This window comes from Diabrotica undecimpunctata, chromosome 1, assembly GCF_040954645.1.
Source record: "Diabrotica undecimpunctata isolate CICGRU chromosome 1, icDiaUnde3, whole genome shotgun sequence".
NCBI lineage: Eukaryota > Metazoa > Arthropoda > Insecta > Coleoptera > Chrysomelidae > Diabrotica > Diabrotica undecimpunctata.
Window position 1 is genome coordinate 3,661,120 of NC_092803.1, and position 24,283 is coordinate 3,685,402.

At 32.8% G+C, this 24,283-nt stretch overlaps 1 protein-coding gene across 1 annotated transcript in view; it reads right to left on the reverse strand.

Annotated features, from left to right (window-relative positions):
* Window positions 1-24,283, reverse strand: part of Vmat (Vesicular monoamine transporter) — a 230,889-nt gene that overhangs the window by 34,992 nt on the left and 171,614 nt on the right. Inside the window, exons 3-4 of the mRNA XM_072536073.1 lie at window positions 9,902-10,072; window positions 3,952-4,102 (exon numbers count right to left, since the gene is read on the reverse strand). Coding sequence (XP_072392174.1) covers window positions 3,952-4,102; window positions 9,902-10,072 — 322 coding nt within the window. The remainder of the gene's footprint in view (window positions 1-3,951; window positions 4,103-9,901; window positions 10,073-24,283) is intronic.

The following is a 24,283-nucleotide window of genomic DNA, read 5'->3' on the forward strand; positions in this document are numbered from 1 at the left end:
CAGGATATCGGGTTTACATGGTCTGAAAAATCCAGGCTAAGTTTACAGCGCCGTTTTGTTGGTGGCGGCTGTACTTAAGGGTTCAGAACCCTCCCAGCTTATCGCAACGTCTGCGACAATTACCCGATCACTCTACTGTGGAACAAGGTCAGGAATTTTTAGAGTATCATCCTGACAACTTATACGCGGCTCTGTCTCGCATATCCACCCTTTCTTCTCAACTGCTTTTCGAAGATAAGTAACGAGTTGATCATGTCTCTTTATTCGGTGCCAATGGGCTGCTGGGCATTTTTAAAGAACATGGCTCAGGCTCTCGTTATGTTCACATCCCTTTCTCGTTGGCAGAAGATTTTCTCTCAACTAAATTGCCTTGCTGTAATCTCTCCCCGACCAGTAAGGCGGTAAATTGTTTATCCAAGCAGAGCTTTTGGAGTGTGAATAGCACTGACGAAGTCCGTTACCACTATAGCCGTCCTCAAGTTTCTGGCTCAACTCACGTGCGATGGATGCAGAACTGCCTGACGTTGTATGTGTCCATTTAAGGATTCTCTCCCAGAGACGTGTTATGTATAGTAGAGAGAGGGCAAGTGCGGTAGCTTCAGTTGTCGAGCTAATCAATTTTGTCAGTCTCCTTCTCGTGATAGCCGGGACGTGCATGGATATAGCCATAACGCCCAGACCACCCTCTTTTGTGGGAGTGTGTATGTAGTCATCGGCATACGTTCGATTGAGGGACAATATCTTCCGAACAGCTATATGCACCGAACTGTCAATGCTCTTTAGCGTTTTTATTGTGACGGTTGGGGTGACAGTTAAGTCAAGACGTTGAATAGAATCGAAGAGCTTCGATCAAACTTCGTCAAATGATGAAGTTTTGAGAAGTAACGTAGAATAAAAATTGTTGAATACGGTAAAACATCGTAAAATATCTTACCTAGGATCTGTGTTGAAGGGACCTTGATAACAAATCTAATATTACAAGGAACAATTAAGGAAAGACGCTGACTTAGTTGAAAAGAATATTTCTGGTTAAGAACTATAAGGGACCAGTGTGACATACCAGACGCCAATAATATAATAACAGACACCAATATCATAACAGGGTACTCTGATCGTCTTACCCTCTTAAAAAAGCATTGAATATTTGATAGCCGATGCGCAGTTTTGCACGTGGCCTCCGAAGAGGAAGAAGAAGAGTTTTTATGATATAAAGGATTAATTAACCCTTTTTTCTGTATAAAATACAGGGTGTCCCATAACTAATGATAGCTGACATCAAAATAAAGCGTTTGAGCTCAACTTGCTTATGCGCAAAATAATGCTAGTTTTCGTTTTACAGGGTGATTCATTAATATTTTTTTATATTATTTTTAGGGATATATTTAAAACTATTCATCCGATTTAAGTAAAATTTGGTATCTTGCTATTACTTAGTATGCTTAATATGAAAATGATATTAGTTTTACCGATGACACTAGGTGGCGCCACCTACTATAACATTGGTTCATTAATGGGGCCATAATTTTTTTCCCGCCCTGTATAAACATTCTAGGAAAAAAACATGAAATAACATTCAATTCTACACAAAAAAGGTATTCTTGTTTCATATTAAAAAAGTACACCGTTTTCGAAATAAACGTATTTTTTAGAGACGTGCATAAAATAAAAAAATTTACAAAAACTTATGTAAATTCAAACATTATTCAAAAGGTCTTACATAAAAGTGAATATTAAATGTATTAGTAGTAGATAATTTTTGCAAACAAAATGCATATGATTGAAACAATTATTTTTATTAAACCTTTGACTCAGTAACAAATTTTAAAAAAATCAGAAATTAAATTAAACAATGAAGTGAATATAAAACAATTAACAAAGTGAATAATTCAAAACTAAACGAAAAAAAATTACAATAAGTGTTCAAAATGTGCACCATTAGATAAACTACATAATCTAAATCTTTTGTGTAAGTTTTGTTTTATTTTAAATAATGAGTTTCTTTGGGCCCTAATTACGTTAACTCCCTCTACAATATTTTGCCATAACTCTTGACGGTTATTTATTTTTTTTTATAAACAAGTGACTTTAGGTAGCCCCACAAGTGAAAGTTTAGGGGATTTAGTTCGGGACTGCGTGCTGGCCATGGGTATACACTACCTCTACCAATCCACCTTTGAGGATAAATTTCAGCTAGATAATTTCTAACTTCTAGGCTATAATGTGGTGGTGCACCATCATGCATGTACCAAGAGTTCCGTCTCAAATTTAGAGGTATGTCTTCTAAAAGAGTTGGTAATCTATCCAGAAACCAGCACAAGGCTTGTTTCTGCGGCCACTGGTATAAGCAAATCTACGGTGTCAAGAATAATACGGACAGAAAATCTGTATCCGTATCGTTTTACTCCAGTACAGAATCTTTTACCACAGGATTTTCCAGCAAGGCTCCGATTTAGTCAGTTTATGATGGGGCGGCATTTAGACGATCCAATGTTTTGTAATAAAATTTTATTTACCGATGAAGCCACATTTACTAGAAGGGGTGTATTTAACTGGCGCAATAGCCATACCTACGCGACAGAAAATCCTCATGCATTTCAAGAACATCATTTTCAACACGAGTTTTCCATAAATATCTGGTGTGGCATATTTGGGGATTGTATTTTAGGACCATTTGAATTACCAACTAGGCTAGACGGAGTAACGTATCTTAATTTTTTGAGAAAAGATTTACCAACTCTTTTAGAAGACATACCTCTAAATTTGAGACGGAACTCTTGGTACATGCATGATGGTGCACCACCACATTATAGCCTAGAAGTTAGAAATTATCTAGATGAAATTTATTCTCAAAGGTGGATTGGTAGAGGTAGTGTATACCCATGGCCAGCACGCAGTCCCGAACTAAATCCCCTAAACTTTCACTTGTGGGGCTACCTAAAGTCACTAGTTTATAAAAAAAAATAAATAACCGTCAAGAGTTATGGCAAAATATTGTAGAGGGAGTTAACGTAATTAGGGCCCAAAGAAACTCATTATTTAAAATAAGACAAAACTTACACAAAAGATTTAGATTATGTAGTTTATCTAATGGTGCACATTTTGAACACTTATTGTAATTTTTTTTCGTTTCGTTTTGAATTATTCACTTTGTTAATTGTTTTATGTTCACTTCATTGTTTAATTTAATTTCTGATTTTTTTAAAATTTGTTACTGAGTCAAAGGTTTAATAAAAATAATTGTTTCAATCATATGAATTTTGTTTGCAAAAATTATCTACTACTAATACATTTAATATTCACTTTTATTTAAGACCTTTTGAATAATGTTTGAATTTACATAAGTTTTTGTAAAATTTTTTTATTTTATGCACGTCTCTAAAAAATACGTTTATTTCGAAAACGGTGTACTTTTTTGATTTGAAACAAGAATACCTTTTTTGTGTAGAATTGAATGTTATTTCATGTTTTTTTTTCCTAGAATGTTTATACATGGCGGAAAAAAAAATTATGGCCCCATTAATGAACCAATGTTATAGTAGGTGGCGCCACCTAGTGTCAATGGTAAAACTAATATCATTTTCTTATTAAGCATACTAAATAATAGCAAGATACCAAATTTCACTTAAATCGGTTGAATAATTTTAATATATCCATAAAAATAATATAAAAAATATTAATGAATCTCCCTGTAGAACGAAAACTAGCAACATTTTTCCTAAGCAATTTGAGCTCAAACGCTTTATTTTGATGTCAGCTATCACCCATTAGCTAATGTCCAATTAATTATGGGACACCCTGTATAAGCAAACAAAATATATTATTAAGAAAAATAAAGAGTTCTTGTGGAAATTGTGGGAATCAACAGATGATTGAAATCTAAATCATCTAGAATATATTACTCTTTGTACAGTGTTACTGTTAATTTATAATGAGACAGATAATTACACTTACTTGTGAGTTAAGGGTCCAACGAAAGGATTGGCCAGTAACTGCACAAAAGCCTTCGAGGCAAACATTATTCCCACTTGCACGGTCTCTTGCACCAAATCTTTATGCCTCAACCTCCTTTCTTCGTCCTCTGGACTTAGTGTGGAATAATTATCTAAAAAATAAAAAGAAACGTAAATAAGTAAAACCATCTAAATTATATGATTTTCGTTGAATTTAGAAAACATTAAATTTGTCAATTATAAATATAAACAGTACAAAGATACATTTAAAATATAGGGGAAGGGTGTACAAAATGACATAGTGGGGTATAATGACATCATCATCAGCCCATAGTCGTCCACTGCTGAACATAGGCCTCCTCGAAAAACCTTCATTCAGATCTATCTTGCGCTGCTGCAATCCAGTTGGTACAAATCCTCTTTAGGTCGTCAGTCTATCTTGTGGGTGGTCTTCCCGGGTTTCGTCTAACCGCTCTCGGTCTCCACTCCAAGATTTTTTTGGTTTACCTATTATTCTTCATTCTAGCGACGTGTCCTGCCCACCTTCATTTAATTTTGGCTATGTGTTTTATAATGTCTTCTACACCACTTTTTCTACGGATGTCTTCGTTTCTTACCCTATCTCGCAATGTTATGCCTAACAATGAAGTTTCCATTCTACTTTGCGTCACTTGTAGTTTTCGTGTAGATGTCCTTGTTAGGGTAAGTGTCTCTGCGCCATATGTAAGGACAGGCAGGACACACTTATTAAAGGCTCTTCTTTTTAAGCTGATAGGTATATCACCTTTAAAAATATGACGCAGTCTTCTTCTTAACAGCTCAGCAGTTTGATTATCTGTGCTAATTTTTGCCGTATGTCCAAGGTATATGTAGCTGCCAACAATTTCAATTTCTATCCTTAAAGGTTGGCTCGGAACTAAATTAGTCATCATTTTTGTCTTTTGGTAGTTAATATTTAGACGTACTTTACGTGCTGCATCGCTGAGTTCATTCAACATATCACTGGCAGCCTTTAGGTCATCTGAAATTAGAACAATATCATCTGCGAATCGTAGATCACTAAGCATCTCACCATCAATATTTATTCCTTTACTTTCCCATTCCAGTGACTTCAAAGCATGTTCAAGTATAGTAATGAACAACTTAGGCGACATAGTATCTCCCTGTCGAATACCTCTCCTGATATGTATCTTATTGGTAGGACCGTACAGATGTATAGTTGTTGTAGTATTTCTGCATATATTTTCTATAATATTGGTGTACCTATGATCAATTCGACACTCCTCCAATGCCTTTAGAAGTGCAGTAGTTCAATAGTATCAAACGTTTTATGGAAGTCTATAAATGTTGGAACTAGAGGTCTATTGTATTCAATTGATTTTTCAATCAAGACTTTTATACACTGTAGTTGGTCATTTGTACCGTAGTTGGGGCAAAAACCAGCCTGTTCTCTTGGCTGATATAGCTCAATTTTTTGCTTCCAATGGATTGGTTATTATTCTGGTGTACAGTTTGTATAAATGGTTGAGTAGAGAAATTGGCTTGTAGTTCTCTAGGTTCATGTTGTCACCCTTTTTATACAAAAGAATTGTAATGGAGTTATTCCAAGCTATATGAATTTTTTGACTATACAATCAGAGATTAAAGAGGTCTCGTATTTTTTTCAGAAGAGAAGTTCCGCCAAGTTTTATAGCTTCTTTAACTATTCCATCATCTCCTGGCGCCTTGTTGTTTTTCTTTTTTTTTTTGAGTGCCTATTGTATCTCCTCTTGAGTAATTTCTGGAATTTCCTCAGATCCCTAATGTTGAACTTTTTGTCTACCATCTTCATTTACGTTATTGTTAATTTGGTTTGTGTATAATATAGTGTAGAATTCTTTGACTATTTCAAGTATTTTCTGTCTGTCTATTGTTACTTCATCCTCTTTATTCTTAGCTGGAAAATTTCTTTTCTACTTGTCGCCATTTTTCGTCTTATTACCTTCATGCTCCTGTTTTGCTCTATAGTCTGTACGATTTTTTCATGTTTAAATTTCCTAATATCACTTCTCACAGCTTTCGATATGTCTTTATTGAGTGTCCGAATGGTTTGTGGGTCAATGTCCCTTTCACTTTGTAACTGTCTTCTTTCTGTTATTTTGAGTTGTGTTTCTAAAGTGAACTTTTAATTTCGGTTAGTTTTTGGGCAAAAACGTGCTTGTGCCAGTTTAAGTGTATCAACTATTTGTTTGTTCAACTCACCGACATCGTTTGGTATTATGCTGTGATCAAGAGTGTTGTTAATGTAGTCTCCAAATGCTGTTTCGTCTTGTGGGCGTGTCCAGTAAGAGTATTTCCTTTTTATTATATGACTTCTATCTAAGTGAGTGGATATCTTAATGATAGCTCTAACTATCCTATGGTCAGAGTTTGTCGAGAATCTATTAAGAACGGTCACATCTTTAAATATGTATTTTTTATCTGTAATAAAGTAATATATTTCGTTGCGGGTATTTCCGTCTGGGCTCCTCCATGTCCAACATCTGTGTAGCTTCTTGTTGACATAGTGCTTCTATATACCGAATTCGTTGTTCAGAAGTGCTCAGAAACGAATATCTAATTGTGGCGTGGGTACCAGCCATGCTAGTTTGAATCCAGTTTTGCTTCATCGGTTAGAGTGGGAACACGTTCGATTATTTTATTTTTGGCATCAAAAAGTTTTTGGCGTAAAATATTAAAATCTGCTGTATGTTTTTAGTGCGATAAATCGGTAAGTTTAAATATTTATGATAAATTATGAGGATTGTTGTTTTCATATTTCAACTTTAGTAAATAAGTTATTGTTTTGTCGAAAATTGTATTTCTTTAAATTAAGTTCATGTGGGGTAAAATGACATAAGGGTGTAGAGGGCAAAATGGCATAGTATGTCATTTTACCTAATATTTTTAAAATATTGTGCCTTACAAATAGATAATTTTTAGATAGATAGATAGATAATAGATAATATGTCTGTTTTTTTACAGAATATGCCACAAAATTATGCATAACGACCAATAGGCAATCATGGGATACATAATCTCTGGTGAAGGTAATAGAAGCTGTTAATAAGGATGAAATTTGGTAGCTCAAGGCATCAAATCTTTTCAATATACCTCAATCAATTCTAAAGAGGTATGCTTTCCAAAAAATAAAAATTTAAAAACAGACGAAAAACTTTTAACTTTAAACCTAATTTTCCCATAGAAATAGAAAAACAGTTAATTGAACATTTAAAAATGCATCAAGGTTCTTTGGACTATTAAGACGGAACGTATTGGAGTTAGCAATACAGGAATCATTCTTAGGGATTGGCTGATGTCAACATTCATAACATTACCAAAAAAACCAAATGCAAAAGAATGCCAAGACCACCGGATAATAAGTTTAATGAGTCATACGCTCAAAATATTTTTAAAAATTATACACCGAAGAATACACAAGAAACTTGAGCAGGACATAAGTGACACACAATTTGGATTTAGAAATGCAATGGGAATGAGGGAAGCCCTGTTCACTGTACTTGTGCAAAGGTGCATGGATGTTAATCAGCCAGTATATATGTGTTTCTTGGATTACAACAAAGCCTTCGATAAGTTCAGACATAACCGTTTTATTAAATTACTTGAAAAGAAAAACTTAGATATGAGAAACATCAGGATCATTAGCGCTATCTATTATAATCAGATCGCTGTGGTAAAAGAGAACAACGTCTTTTCAAATGAAATACAGATTGAGAGGGGCGTCAGGCAGGGCTGTGTCCTGTCTCTTACTTTGTTCAATTTGTATTCAGAGGAAATAATCCAGGAAGCACTAGAAGAACTAACTATGGGAATAAATGTAAATGGCCGACCAATCAATAATATACGGTTTGCCGACGACACAATTTTAATAAAGGAATGTCTTGAGGATTTACAACAGATGGGTCTCAGAGTGGTAGAAGTCAGTGAAGAAAACGGACTGTCCCTAAATACAAAAAAGACACAGTATAATTACAAAAACTGGGTAAAACTAAAATATCTGGGTACAATAATTAACAAAAATAATGAGTACACAGAAGAGATTAAGGCAAGAATAGGATAGGCAAGAAATTCTTTCAACAAACTGAAAAAATACTCTGCAGCAGGGACGTTTCAATTTCTTTAAAGATAAGACTTCTGAGATTCTACGTGTTCTCCGTATTATTTTATGGGTTGGAGGCTTGAGCATTAAAGATATATGTTTCGGACAGATTAGAAGCCTTCGAGTTATGAGACTACAGAAGGATATTAAGAATAAGTTTGGTGGATAGAGTCACGAATGTCGAGGTGTTGAGAAGAATGGGAAAAGATAGAGGTTTTAAATACAATTAAAGTCAGAAAACTGCAATATCTGGGACATGTCATGAGGGGCGAGCGTTATAACTTGCTGCACTTAATAATACAAGGAAGAATACAGGGTAGAAGGAGTCGCGGAAGAAGACACATCTCCTGGTTAAACAATTTGAGAGCTTGGTTTAACTGCACTTCTGCTGACCTCTTTAGAGCAGCGGTATCGAAAGTGCGAATTATCCTGATGGTTACCAACCTTCTTAGAGGAGATGGTACATGAAGAAGAAGAAGATCTATTTCTCCTTTTCATTCTTATCCTATTTTTCAGATGGCGCATGAACCATTTATGATGCATATTTTGTTAATAAAACATATAAGTAGGTGGCTCTTTGTTGAAGTCAATTCATTTTTCAGTTATTTATTTCAGGACAAATATATGGGACCTGCCTACTCTGTCCTTTTATTATCAGTCATCTAGGGAAGTAAATATTCTATAATTAATTTATTACTCGGTGTTTTATAAAATTGGAATCAACGACTCCTATAGAATTGTGATATGTCTTATCCATTAGTTCTTGTATTTATATAGAGAATATTTCATTTATTTTCATTGATTTTTATACTATTTTACAGGAATAAAAATTATTAATTAATTAAAAAGAGGTAATAAAAATTATTAATCAAGTTTTTTATTGCCATTTATTTTATGAAAGTTATAAAAATATTTAAGTATTTTTTTTACACCGAAATCGTTACTTTTCGATGTTTTTTTAATAAATGGCGAAGGTGGTGTGTTCACCAAAAATGAAAAATATGGTGATTTCAAATGTATGGTCGCGTATGGTAGTAAGAAAAATTTACAAGCAATAATTATGAAATGTTAATTAGAAATGAAATTGTACCTGTAAAAACAGGTTTGAAGCCAATTTTAATCAGGTATGGTTTTGGCAAGATAAAGCTCCAGCTCATTTTAGTGTAAATATTCGGCGTTTTTTAGATCAAACATTTCCCGGATGCTGGATAGGACATTAGGTAGTCTTGAACGACCTCCTCGTTGACCCGATTTGAATCCTAAATGTAGGATACTGTGAAATTTACAACAGAGAACACTTGATTAGGTAGGCGTTAACTTAAAAATGAAGTAAATTTTTAATTATTATGTTCAAATTTAGTTGGACCTAGTTTAAATAAAAATATCATTAAGACACTTAGGCGTTTCTAGGTTTTTGATTTATCTGTTAAAGTTGTTCCTGACTACATAAAATCGAAAGTATTATATACGGTTGAACTGCTATCGAAGTGGAGATTTGTGAATATAATCGTACGAGTATACAAGGTGTTTAAAAAAATAAAAAAAGATACCAAAGATTTGAATAATATCAGAAAAATTGTAAATCTTGCAAAGTTAGAATTATACAATTTCAAATCCTCATATGACAAAATAGGTGTATCCCTGCTTTTGTATAATTTTAACCATTTATTTAAGAGTTTTAGTCCACTCTGTATAATAAGATGAAAACTGCGTGACCTTTATTTCAACAAGATGATCCTAAATCGTTATAGCATCGGATATCAGGGCTAATCGTTGGAATCGACTACTTTGATTATACTTTGCACATACTTACAGTTTTCCATGTTTGCTGACGTCGTCGTCATTGGATAGCTCGTAGTCGTTTGATTATACAAACAAGGACACGGAGGAAAGGTTGTTGTGGTAGTCGTCGTGGTTGCCCTTACCGGACCCAAAGGAGCTTCGGGGTGGTTGATGTCGTACAAGAACTCTGGAATGATGGGTACTGCAACAAAAAAATAATTCTGTTTTAATAATCAATAAATTAGAAACACATAAACAAAAAATAAATAATAATTTTGATTTCCGTTCTATTGATAAATTTGTAAACTTAATATAAGTTTTGCTTAATATTGGCTTTATCAGGAGGAATAACTTATTATTAATGTTTTAAAGAAGGAATTTGATGTTTTAAATTAATTTACTATAAGCCGCAATTGAAGGTTAAAACACGTTTAATGACGTTTCAATCTCTAATTCGGAAATCGTTCTCAAAATACAAACATTAAAGAATTAAACAAATTTTGTTTTTTGTTGCTTGGTAAAAAATTCATCTAATAATTTCATTTTATCTAACTCATTTATATTGACAATTAATTCAGACGTATATTATATATTTTAAAGTAGACCACTTTAAAATAATATTACCAGTATTGCTGAGTTGCGTTCCTGCGTATATTAAAGTTAAAAATATGGCAACTCAATGTAAATTTGGTGATAAGTTAATATATAGAGAACAAGAAAAATTTGTAGTTGGAATAAAACCAGACCCAATATTATTCCTTTTATGTGAAGAAGATGAAAAGAAGAAGCTTTGAGAAAATCCAGAGGAGTGGACATAAATTATTCAGAAGCCAAGAGGGAAGGTGGTAAGAAAATTAAAGTAAAACAACCAAGGTCAGCAAATCAAACTAAGATATATTTAAATATTAAAAGAGATAATTTGTGTTTTTATTGTAATACACCAGATCATGATTTTAAAATGTGTAAGTTTAGAAAATTTTTTTTGTAATAAGTCTAAAAAAAGTAGGGCATATTGCGACAAAACCTCAGAGGTAGATGGTATGGTGGAGATGCTGCAGATGGATGTTTATAATGTTGAGGCTTATATTAAACCAATGTCAATAACCGTTTTAATAAATCAACAACCTATTGTTATGGAAATAGATACAAGAGCTGGTGTTTCTTGCATTCCTTTTAGTATGTATAATTAATGTTTTTCGATGGTAGAGTTAAAACCAAGTTTGATTAAACTAAAGTATTATGATGGACCAGTGGTAATATCAATAGGTAAAATTGAGGTACAAACTAAAATAGATGGTAGAGTTGAAAATTTTTCATTGACAGTAGTGGAGGGAGCTACTAAGGCACTTTAGGCAGAGATATCTTTATAAAATTTCATTTATCCATAAAAGGAACACAAGTCTATATTGGAAATCATGAATTAGGTTTTAGTAAGTGTACCCAGATTAATGTAATAAGCATAAATGAAATTGACTTTAAATTACAATTAAATGTTTTAATAAGAAAATATGAGAAAATTTTTATTAATGAATTAGGTAAATATATAGGTGAGCAAGTTCATTTACAGATGGATAAAGATGTTAGACCAATTTTTCAAAAACCACATCAAATCCCTTTTGCATTTAGAGAGAAAGTAAAATCAGAGTTGCTTAAGTTAGAGAAAGAAGGGGTAATAGAGAAAGTAGAAAATGCTTTATGGGGTACACCATTGGTACCTGTGCTCAAACCTAATGGCAAGGAAGTAAGGGTATGTGCTAATTATTAAGTAGCAATTAACAAATATTTAAAAGATTCAAATTATCCACTACCTTTTAATAGAAGATATTTTTGCTGCTTTGAAAGGTGGGGAAAAGTTTACTAAACTAGATTTTAAAAACGCATATAATCAGTTAGAATTAGATCCTGAAACATCACATTTACTATCTTGAAGTACACCTTACGGAATTTTTAGAGTTAAAGGGTCCCATATGGAACAAAACCAGCTTGTTCTATTTTTCAGTGTATAGTGAAGAAAGTTTTGCAGGGATGTAGGGGTACAGTCAATTATTTAGATGATGTAGTAGTTACAGGAGAAGATAATAAAGAACCTTTAGAGAACTTGGCCGAGGTTCTTGAGTAACTTTTAAAAGCAGGATTTAGATTAAATTTGAGTAAATGTGAATTTGCTAAAGATTTTTGTTTATTTGGGACATGAAATTTCAAATAGGGGGCTGTAAACGGATAATAATAAAGTAGAAGCATTTGTAAAACTGCCAAAACTAAAGAATTTAACAGAGTTAAGATCATTTCTTGGTATAATAAATTATTATTCTAAATTTATTCCAAACTTTTCAGGTAGGGTGAATCTATTATATAAACTTCTAGAAAAAAATAGCAAATATTTATGGACAGATAATTGTCAAAATTCATTTGATGTTATTAAAAAGAAGATAACTTCGAGTCATGTGTTAATGCATTTTGATCAAAATAAACCTATTAGACTAGTTTGTGATAGTTTAGAATGCGGGTTAGGTGCTGCATTATTGCATGTAATGCCAGACGGATCACAATGACAAGTTTGTCTTATATAAAGGGTCTTAAATAAGGCAGAGAGAAATTATGCAATGATTTATAAAGAAGCCTAAGCAATTGTTTGGACAGTACAGAAGCTTTATCATTACTTAACAGGTAGAACGTTTGAAATCCTGAGTGATCATAAACCAATGCAGGCACTTTTTGGTGAGTTTAAAAGTCTCCCCAAAATGGCATCAGCAAGGTTACAGCGTTGGTCATTGTTTCTGTCAGGTTTTGACTATGTTTTTAAATATATTAAAGGGGCTGACAATGTGCAGGCCGATGCTTTGAATCGACTTCCTCTAGAGAAAACAGTAAGCGAAAAAGAGTCAGATGTTGATTATCTACATTTTATAGAAGGGTTGGCTCCAATCGATATCCTCAAGATAAGGGTAGAAACCAGGACAGATCCGGTGTTAGGTGGTTTGTTTAACCATATTAGGTATGGATTCACGGAGACAGTAGATGAAATAATGAAACCGTTTTTAAATAGAAAAGAAGAACTATCTATGGGGAAGGGAGTGATTATGTGGGTATTTCGAGTAGTAGTGCCAACAAAGTTACAAAAACAATTGCTGTTAGAGTTGTACAATACACATGAAGGAATTTCCAAGATGAAAGCAAATGCACCAGCTTATTTTTGGTGACCAAGTTTAGATACAGACATTGAATCTTATGTAAATAATTGTAAAATTTGTTTAGGGTTTAGAGCAGAACCAAGTAAAGCTAAGTTAATATCATGTGAAAAGGGAACATGTATATTTGAGAGGGTGCATGCTGATTTTCTGAGTCCCATAAGAAATAAAATGACTTTGATAATCATTGATACTTTTACAAAATTGTCAGAAGCATTTATTATGAATAGTTTGACCGCTGGGGAGACTATTGAAAAATTTAGAGATTGCTTTGCTCGGTTCGGTTTACCTAAAGTAGTTGTTACAGATAATGGTTCTCAATTGTCCTCAGGTGAATTTATACAATTTTTACATAATAATGGTATTAAACTTTTTACGTCACCACCGTATCATTCAGCAACAAATGGGTTTGCAGAGAATTTTGTTAAGACATTTAAAAATGCTGCCTTTAAAGGACTGAAGGATGATTACAATTGTAATAATTCTTTACAACCTATAATCAGCAAGTTATTGTTCTATTATAGAAATTTAGTACACTGTACTGCAGACAGGTGTATCACCCTTCAGTCTTGTATTTAAACATAAAGTTATAGTGATATTAAAGCGAGAAATTTTGAAGGGTCTAGTAATGAAGTAGCAAGTGAAGCAGTGGTTAGTGAGGTTAATGAGACGAAACCAGAGACCAAAGAAAGTGTGACAGCAGTTTCAAGTAGATCAAAAAGAAATGTAAAACCACCTGTGTGTTTAAATTTATAGTGGGGTTGTAGTATATTGTAATAGGTACAGACAAAAGAAGAAAAAAACTAAGGAACATATGAAATGTCAATTGTTAAATGTAAAAAGGTTTATATTTTTTATTTCCGTTTAGTTAAAAATACAAGTTGTATAAAGCTATAAAACTATGTTAAATCATTTATATTCTTCCTCCACATCACACTAATTTTGGTTTATTATTTGTTATTTCACCATTTTGTCTTTCTATTTAATTGTTTTAATAGACTTCTTAGTTTTTTGTGGCTATATATGTTCTATAAATTGTTTCTTATTTGGCCTATTAAAACAAACCACAAATATACTGACCTCCTTAACATAATACCCCTTTTCAAACAATCGATTTCTCCCGATTACTTCCTGTCAGAATCGATTACTTCCGAACAATCGATTCCGACCAGCCTCATTCCAAATACATCTCTCACGCTAACTAATGCGCTCATACATTTTTAAAAGATTGTCAGGGCAGTCACTATCGTTAGAGGGAGCTATATATTACCAGATGTGTTTACTGCAATCTGTTGATTCGGCTTTATGTTTAATTCAATGAGGCGGGCCATTTAACTTCGCAGATAAAATTCGAATGGGTTTGAATTCATTTACTTCCGAGAAATAAATGCATAAGGATGAGGTATTAAATTAAACGGCAATATCTGGGATTGTTTCTTTGTCGTTTCACAAGTGGGATATTTCAGATCAGGGTTAATTACATTTGCCGTAATATTTGAAAGAAATATTTCTAGATTGCAATTAAAAATACTTTATAATGTAAATGCATAAAAGATAATCTGAAACCCGTTGTTTTTCTTTGTACAGGTAATATTATTTAAATTTAAATTTTAGATTGCCTTCTTGATTAAATTAAACAGAAATTTTGGGAACAGCATTGCTCAGAGCTCCCGCTACTTCATTTTTTTCAGTTTTTCAGTTTTTCCTTTCATTTTTACTAAGAACCAATAAAATCCCGCAATTCCTAATAACTAAATGTTGACCAGAAAATAAAAAATTTCTTCAGAATCTTATTCTCACATTAATGCAAATTTATTTCTGAAGAAAATCACCAATACAACATATTTAATACCGGTGCCGTACTGCTTCGGAAAGCTATTCGCTTTCTCTCCACAAATTTCATAGTACATAGACTATGTTTTTCCCAAATTCGTAGCAGTAATAAAAACGGTTAATTGTTTCTGTCCAAAAAAAAAAAACATTCATATTTCTTAAATACACTACCTAACTTCTTAATATTGTTTTAAAGCTATTTGCTTGTAGCATTTTAATCTATTTAAGCTACTTTTTTAAGAACAATCCATAATTTTACTTTAAAACTAAAATAAAAAGTTTATTTGACGTTTTAATCCCAACAAAAATAGTAAACCTAATTTCTTCATCCTAATAAGTGCATTGTCTAAACAGCCGTACAGCAAATAGCGATTACCATAAATATTGAAAAACCTAAATACTTTTTTGTGTACACCAAAATGCTGTTTCTCGAAAAATTCTACTCTTACAGTGACTTTTTTATCATTTGGTCCAATATTTGGGACCATAATAGTGATTTTTTTTTGATATATCTTTAGGTTCATTCAAAGAATCTTTTTTCTTACTGATAGCTTTCCAATCCTGGACTGGCATCCAAATCTTGATTTTTCGTCTAGATTCATTATATTTGTCCAAAATTAATTACGACTCAATGACGTTTGTCAAACTGACAACAATAAAATTACCAGACACCTTCGTAAGGAGTCTGTCATAATTTTGTCGTTGAGAAGTCACAAACAGGAAGCAGTTTTGTCAGTAGGAAACGTGGCGTTGCTATAACGTTTTGTTAGTTAAAAATAGTCTAGTAAAATAGTCAATCTAATAAACTATTTTTACAGTCTTTTAATTCATTATTACAATCTTCTAACATTTATTTTTATGAGTCCTTATTTTACACTTGTTTTTAACACTATTTTAATTTATTTAAACTAACACTAAAAACTATAATAAAACTACTTAATTTATACTACATTTATTACTTAACGATACAATATTTATTTTCAGACTTAACAATACGAATTTATAACTTAGACTTATTTCTTATAATCAAAATTACCCTATATATTTAGTAAACTGTTACCTGAAATTCCCTAGAATGGATGATCTACGTGTTTGACGAATCAGAGCGCCGTTACATTGAATAGCAATTTAGAACAGATAGGTTTGGCTGCTTAGGTAAACCTGCTTTAAGAAGGTCTGGTTCATTAAACGAACACCTGAAGTTTAAGCCTGTTAGCTGTGACGTCAGGCCAAGGGCTAACGTAATAATACTTTTGAAATTTTTTGTGTATATTAAATGATATACTAAGTCGTGGACTTCGAACAGGCATTCGGTAAAGTACAGCATGTAAAATTAATGTAAATACTAAAAAATATCGGAATAGATGACAAGGATATTCGTGTCATTAAAAATTTGTACTGGAATCAAACTGCGATCGGAAAAATTGGACATAACTACACCAATGAAATCCCCATACAACGAGGAGTCAGACAAGGTTGCATTTTGTCGCCAACATTGTTCAATGTTAACTTGGATCAGTTATTTAAAAAGGCACTTGAGAGACGGCTATATGGAATAAAAATCAACGGGAAACTACTTAATGTGAATAGATTTGCAGACCATACAGTAATTCTGTCAGATAATATTAAAGGTCTTTAAATTCTGCTTGATCGTATTCACGAGGTAGGAGAGGAAATGTGCATTCAAATAACCTTAAACAAAACCAAATTTTTAGTCTTTAGTCATGACCCACATCCCGATGCGAAACTTTAATAAACGGAGTCACAAGTCACGAAGTTAGGAAAGATCACAAACTGACATATTTGGGAACTGTGAACTATGACAAAGAATGGTTAAGTGCTAGTTTGGTATGTACTTTTGTATAGTGCAGAAGTATGGGCGCTAAAAGTATCGATCATAAACAAAATTGAAGCATTGGAAATGTGGGTTCATAGACGAATGCTGAAGATATCTTGGACAGCAAAGAAAACTAATGAAGAAGTACGAAGGAGCATCAACAAAGATGGAAAACTGCTGAAGACTGTTAAACATCAAAAAATGTCTTATCTGGGACATATAGTAAAAGGAAGTCGATATAAAATATTACAACTGATTCTTAAAGGCAAACTAGAGGGTAGACGTTGGATAATTCTGATATGACACTTCAAGAAGAAAATTGAATGATATTTTATCTGAAAATTATTTTGATAGTGTGAACATGTTGAAAAATAATTTATGTAATCTTTGGATCTTTTCCATATTTCTCATTTAACCCTTATCCGGCTGAAGTTTTGACCTCGCTTTAACTATTTCTTTATATGCCCTTTTCCTCGTTTCGTTGTGCTATTTTTTTTTTCTATTTTGCTTTTCCGATTTATGTATAATATTTTATTTGTTAATTCTTTTATGATTATTTTTCATACTTTTTCTGTTTCTTGTAATCCATTCAATTCCTTTTCACCTATTTTTCTTGCATATGATATTTATCTGTATTCCCAAATGTTGCTGTATAGCAGTTGACATTGTTAATATTGTTCTGAATCTATTTTCTTGTGGCATTTTAAATTAATTACTATTTAAATGCAAATAAGCCACAATTAAAGGTTTAAATACGTTTATTGACGTTTGATTTCCGCAGTGGAAATTGAAACGTCAATAAACGTACTTTAACCTTTAATTGTGGCTTATTCCCATTTAAATAGTAATTAGTTGACATTGTTTCTTTTAAAGTATTTGTATCATCAATATTTTTTGGGGATAAATATCGATAATACAGTTTGATGATAATACGGAGACATTATTATCTCTTTTATCCTTATACAAACTTTCAAGAAGTATTTGTTGTATTTGCAGTTAATGTTTTCAGTTTTAAGTAGTTCGAATTTCCCTCAAAATTCTTTTTGTTTCCTTGTCTTTTTTTATTCCTGATATCATATCTTTTACTTTATTTCACTTTTCCGTCATTACCACCAGTAATTCATCAAAATTTTCTCCCTTAGTCCCTTTTAACTAGTGATGTTGCAATGTTTTTAAAGTTTCACTCTGTAACGCATTTTTATTTTACTTCTTTGGCTTTTAAACCCTCAGTGCTATATTGTCAGGGCCATCCTTTTCGAAGGCCGTGTTGTTTTGAAATAAAGAAATATGTAAAAAACAATACAAGTATTTTTATTTTCATCACTGTAGTGGTAGTGCTTTAAAGCCATATCAAATTGTGTTCATTGAAATAGGGCTTTATAATTACGAAAATAAATATAAAAACTTGAGTAATATGAACCGACGAGCGGGAGATTACACGAAAGGAAAAATGCCAGTGGCGATACCAATAGTATTTTCACAAGTTCTAGAGTAAATATAAGTTAGATCTTGTTATAAATCATCGTTTAAAGTCTCCAGATATTCTGTAGCATAAATCTTAAATTAATAAAAATTTGGGTAACTAAAATAAGCCAGCGCTTTATTTTAATTATTAATAAAGAAATTATCTAAAGTCCACTTTTCATTAAATTAGCTTAAATTAGGTTTTTTCTTATTAATTTTTCTGTTCTTTGTTATTTGATTCATTTTTATATGATAAAATATAAATTATATTATCAATAAAGTAAAAATAACGTATTTCTCATTCTTAGTGTAGTAAAACGACGTACGGTTGTCAATATGAATGTATTTATGTGCAAAATACACATATGACAATGCAGTAGCAAACTGGCGAAATGAAAGAAAACTACACTTGCTAAGGTACACGTTGTATTCGCTGGGGAGTGGGGATTGAATTTGAGCAATAAAATAGGTTTTTCACTATTCTTCATCGGGTTAGAATATATAGAAGAGCTATGAGCATATTAACGCATATTACAACAGCGACTTTCCTAACCCACAATACACAAACACAACCACCCTACTATACGCAGACGACACAGCACTACTCACAACAGCACGAAACGTCGACGCTTCACTCAGGTTCGCTCGAAATCATCTGCTCCTAGACAAGCGATGGTGTCAGAGATGGAGAGTGACACCTAACCCAAACAAAACACAGATGATTCTCTTCAGACATCCAATGCTCAGTCAACACACCACACCCATAATCACCGAAAGGCACAATTTGGGTCTATGGGGAGAACGATTTCGACTCCGAAACCAGATCGAATACCTCGGCGTGGTGTTTACACAAACACTACGCTGGAGTGACGATCTGGACAGGGCCTGTAACAAGGTTAGGAGCCGACTCGGACTTCTTAATGCTCTTAGTGGCAAATTCGGTCATACACATTCACGTACACTCATACATACGTACAAAACATTCATGAGACCGGTCATCGAGTATAGATGCTACTGCTATGCTAATAAACTGCTATCATTGGAGAGGAGAATCTTACGTAGACTAAACCGAAAACGATCAGACTATTTATCGCCTGTCGAATATCCAGCCCATCAATGAGAGGCTTTCCTCTCTGAGCAGGAGTTACACGATTCGCACCATCCGGGGCCAAAACCTCAGAGCCCAAAGCATCCTAAAAACTACCTGCTCATCCATCGGCAATGTATTCAGAAGAAAACCCAAACCCAAACTCCCTTTCCTACCCGCTATTCTGCTGGAACTCGCCAGCAACGAACTCCCTGATGAATACATTGACATACAGGAGGAAACTCACCTCTTTTACCGTCGCATTTAACACTAAATGCTCACCTCAAGCTTGCATAGACAGGGGGGATCGGTTTTCTGTGGTTTCCCGATCCCATTGCACAATGATACCTATCCATTTTCCGAGGTACCAGTCCACAGCTGCCCTCTCGTGCCGCGTACATACATTTACTAATTTTAATAATAAACACATAACTTAAAAATACATATATTCACTAATCTCTTTTTTAGATCCAACAAATTCTGAAAAGAACCGTTCACACACATGCCTTTCGCCCCCGATTGTTCAGGATCAGCTGGGAACCGCGACCGAACAACAACCAACAAAGCTAACACACCGCACACCAGTGGATACAACACCAAAAACCCAGTGCCAAAACCCACCACAAGAAAAAAACACGTCCTGAAGAGGCAAAAGCCTACAACAGGACAACAGAAACATCCAAAACAAAAACAATCTAAAACACAAAACGACGAACAATGGTTACATATTAACGTGTATATTAAAAACGACGTGAGAAGGTGTGGTTAACGATCATACCAATATGGCGGTGGGATCAGGTCCGAACTCAATAATATTAAAACTACTATACAATTATGATTAATTATTCAGAAGATTTAAACATAATCTAAAAAAGTAAAATACATTTGTAATAGACTATGATTTGTTCAATTATATTAAAGGGGTTGTCGTTGGTTGGCTATTAAAAAATCATGTGATGTACACTAAATTCACTAACTGCGCAAGTAGTTATACAAACGTAGGAATACGAGATGCACATTGTTTCAATTTCCAATTCGGAAGTCGTTTTCAAAATATAAACATTAATACATACCTTTATTTATTAATTTATATTAAATATTTATGTTTATATGTAAATAATTTATTAATGTTTATATTTTGAAACGATTTCCGAAGTGGAAATTGAAACGCCAAGAAACTTACTTTAACCTTTAATTGTGGCTTATGCCAAATAAAATAGTAATTACTTAAAAATGCCACAAGAAAATAGCTTCAGAACCATATTGAGATTTTTGTGCAGCGTGATTAAATCCTACATGTCAAAGAAAAGCTACTCGAATTATTTTGGGACCGAGAAGATCTTTTTATGCAGAAAAACATAGTTAGTATGGCTAACATAACTTCTTTTGAACTTCGCCGACAACGTAGAGACAGAACTTTCTACCAAATAGAGTTTTTGGGAGTTATAATTACCTTAGTAGACCATTGTCTGTGCTCCATCCACCAACGCGTTTAAAAACAGACTTGACCTTTTATGTTATAGTTAAAATTTTGTTTTTCTTTTAAACCAAAAATTTTAATTTTGTAATTTGTTTTTGTGTAATTTTTAATTTACTAGTATGTTACTAATGTAATTTCTTTGTTTTTGAGCATAATATGGACTTGTCTCTCTGTCCTTGCATATGTGTAATAATAATAGTAATTACCTGGCAAGGAAAGATCAGCGGTTCAAGATTGGCTGCGAAACCTGCGTGACTGACTGATGTAATTTGTGTTAGGTAGACATTTTTATAGCAGCTGTTAATAGAATAATAATAACTGTAGATCACAATCAAGTTCCGATTAGAAAAGGAATCGTAAGAAGATTTAGCGTGCTCAAAGAATTAGAGACTGTGATCGATCATTGCGAAACCCTTTTCTATTGTAAAATTTTTTAGATTTCGAACGAGTTTGAGAGCATTAAATGTAAAAAATAATCTGCGGTTATATGTTATGTGTACATTTTATGCAAGACAGGCAATTTTTAGGTTCAAATATAGACTATAGACTACTAAAAAAAATAAAAATAAAACTTTAATTTAATTTTTTCTAATTTAAATTTTTAATAAACTTTAGTAAAAAATTATCCAATAGTTTTAAGAATATTCAAAGAAAAATAAAATCACTTTTATAAAATATACTGGATTTCTTTTCCACAATGTGCAAAATAGTCCTTGTAAATTGACGTCTCTCAATAACCTGCATGGTATATATATATATTATTAATAATTGTATTAAAGCAAACATGAATCTCATATTGATCTAAACATAATTTACCTAATTTTCATTAACAACCAGTCGAAAGTTATTGATTAAAATTTAATTTGCAATATGTTTTAATGGATAAAATTAAAAAGTATTGTTTTAATAATCTATATAACGTTTGATAATTTTAACAAGGTTTTATTTTGAAAGGGGAATTTATGATGCAAATAAAATGGTAACTTTGGAAATCGAAATAAATTTGAAAAGAAATACTATTTGCGATCGAGCATCAGTATCACAAAAATACATATTAGATAACAATAAAACACTGAAAACTTTTGTTTTCGACATTTCCACAAAATTTATTTTAAATTATTATCACTACAGCTGTTTGGGTCAGAGTGCCATTTTCAAGTGATTTATTTTTGTCATGTGTTTACACTTTATAGTCTTTAACTGAATAATTTGAGGAGGGAAGATCTGTTTGTCTCAAGTTGGTCATTCAGAATTATGTCTGTATTTTTTAATTTCTTGAATTCCGGATTCTAATATAGATAGCTTAAGGCCTTTATTTTTAATAAGAAAAATTTAAAATTCGTCATTAAAAAAATGATTATGGTCTAGAAGGTGAAGTGCGTTCGTAGAGTCCGTTTTTCTACCACTAAAAGCCCCTTTATGTTCTGCTGTACGTTTGATAAAAGTTCTACCAATTTGACCAATGTAAGTTTTTGGGCAGTCACCACATTTAAGTTTGTATACACCGCTTTGTAATTGCTTTTTATTTTGACTCTTGTTTTTAATATATTTGCCTATTAGATACATATTAGATACATTTTTTATACTAAAAATTTAATAAATTTTAAACAAAAAAAAATTATACTAAAATTACAACATTCCTTACGATAAAATGTTGCGAAACTAAACAAAGCCTTCGTTTGGATTTCTGCTTAACACCATTACAACTTCAAAAAATCAGGATAGATAACCTCAGAAGTCGTTCAGGAATTAATTAGTTGATAAACTTAAGCTTCCCAGCACCGGGTCCCACCCCTGGCTAAAATTTTTCCCCTGTTTGTACTCCGTTAGTTACATTAATCTTTGTACTTTTCGGTACTTGGTCAATTAGAAAGTAGTTGCATTCAGTAAACGGATATTCAGATTTATTTGAAAATCAGTAGTGATGCGTTGATAGGTCCAAACTCACGGATTTGAATTTTTCAGTACTAATAATTCTCTTATCTTCGTCCATTTCGAAGTTTATCCCTGGTTTTTTTCTGTTGTTAAGTATTTAGTCTTTTATAGGTTTACTTTTAGTCCACTTTTGTGTATTCTTCTTACCACTTGGTCATCTGCAAAACTCAGTGTCGGGAATACCAATCCGAAACGACTACAAGAAGTCGTTTCGGATTATTATTCCCATACCTTCACATTTCCTTTTTCATAGCTTTAATAATTATTGTTCTAGGCAGATCTTGAACACAGTCGGCGCTATAGATAATTCCTGCAGTAACACTTTTTTGGTCTTAAATTCGTTGACCTCAACATTTATTTGTCTCCCAAAAAAGAAAAATGCTAGAGAATGCACCGACCACCGCACCATAAGCCGGATGTTTCACACACTTAAAATGTTTTTAAAGATCATCCATAAACGCATTTACCAAATACTTGATATGGATATTGAAGAAACCCAATTTGTATTCCGTAGAGGCGTAGGTATCTGTGAAGCTCTCTTTGCATTCAACGTACTAATCCAGAGATGCTTGGATGCAAACCAAGATATGTACGTCTGTTTCATAGATTACAACAAGGCTTTCGATAAAGTCGAAAAGCAAAACAATTACAATACAATGACCTTCGAATTATAACAAATCTATATTGTAAACAGCAATCACACATACGTAATAATGAACACACATTAAAAAAGTTCAAAATTAGAAGATGAGTGCGACGGGGGTGTGTATTGTCACCACTACTATTCAATGCATCTTCTTCTTCTTCTTCTTCGTCTAGCCATTCACGTCCACATCTGAACATAAGCCTCTTCAAGTCTTCCTTTCCATTGTTTTTTATTGTACGCTACTTGTAGCCAATTTTTCCCGGCAGTCCTTTTCAGATCATCTGTCCATCTCATAGGAGGTCTGACTCTGGGTCTTTTGTGTTGGTATGGTCTCCAGGTTAAAATTGATCTGTGCCATTTGTTTAGATCGCTCCTAGCTACATGTCCAGCGTATTCCCATTTCAATTTTAATGATTTTTGCACCACATCGGTGACTTTGGTTTTCTGTCTTATCCATGTGTTTGTTTTCTTGTCCTTAAGTGATATACCTAGCATTGCTCTTTCCATCGCGTGTTGAGTGACCCTAAGTATATTCATATTCTTTTTTGTGATTGTTCATGTTTGTGCCGCATAAGTTAATATCGGAATAATGCATGCATCAAAAACTTTAGATCTAAGATGTAATTGAATTTGTTGATTTCTGAGTATATAGTTCAGTTTACCGAATGCTGCCTAAGCTAACTTTCTTCTTCTTTTTATTTCTTCAGTTTGAATTTCCCTATTATTGAATTTAGTATTATTTTTTGTCCTAAGTATATATATTCTTCAACTTTTTCTATAACTTTATCGTTTATTATTGTCACGGTGTCTTCGGAGTGCATGACTTTTGTTTTGTTTAAATTCATTTTCAGTCCTATTTTAGAAGATTCGGTATGTAGTTCTAAAAGCATGGTTTGCATTTTTTGTAGGTCAGTAGCTATCAGGATTATGTCATCTGCAAATC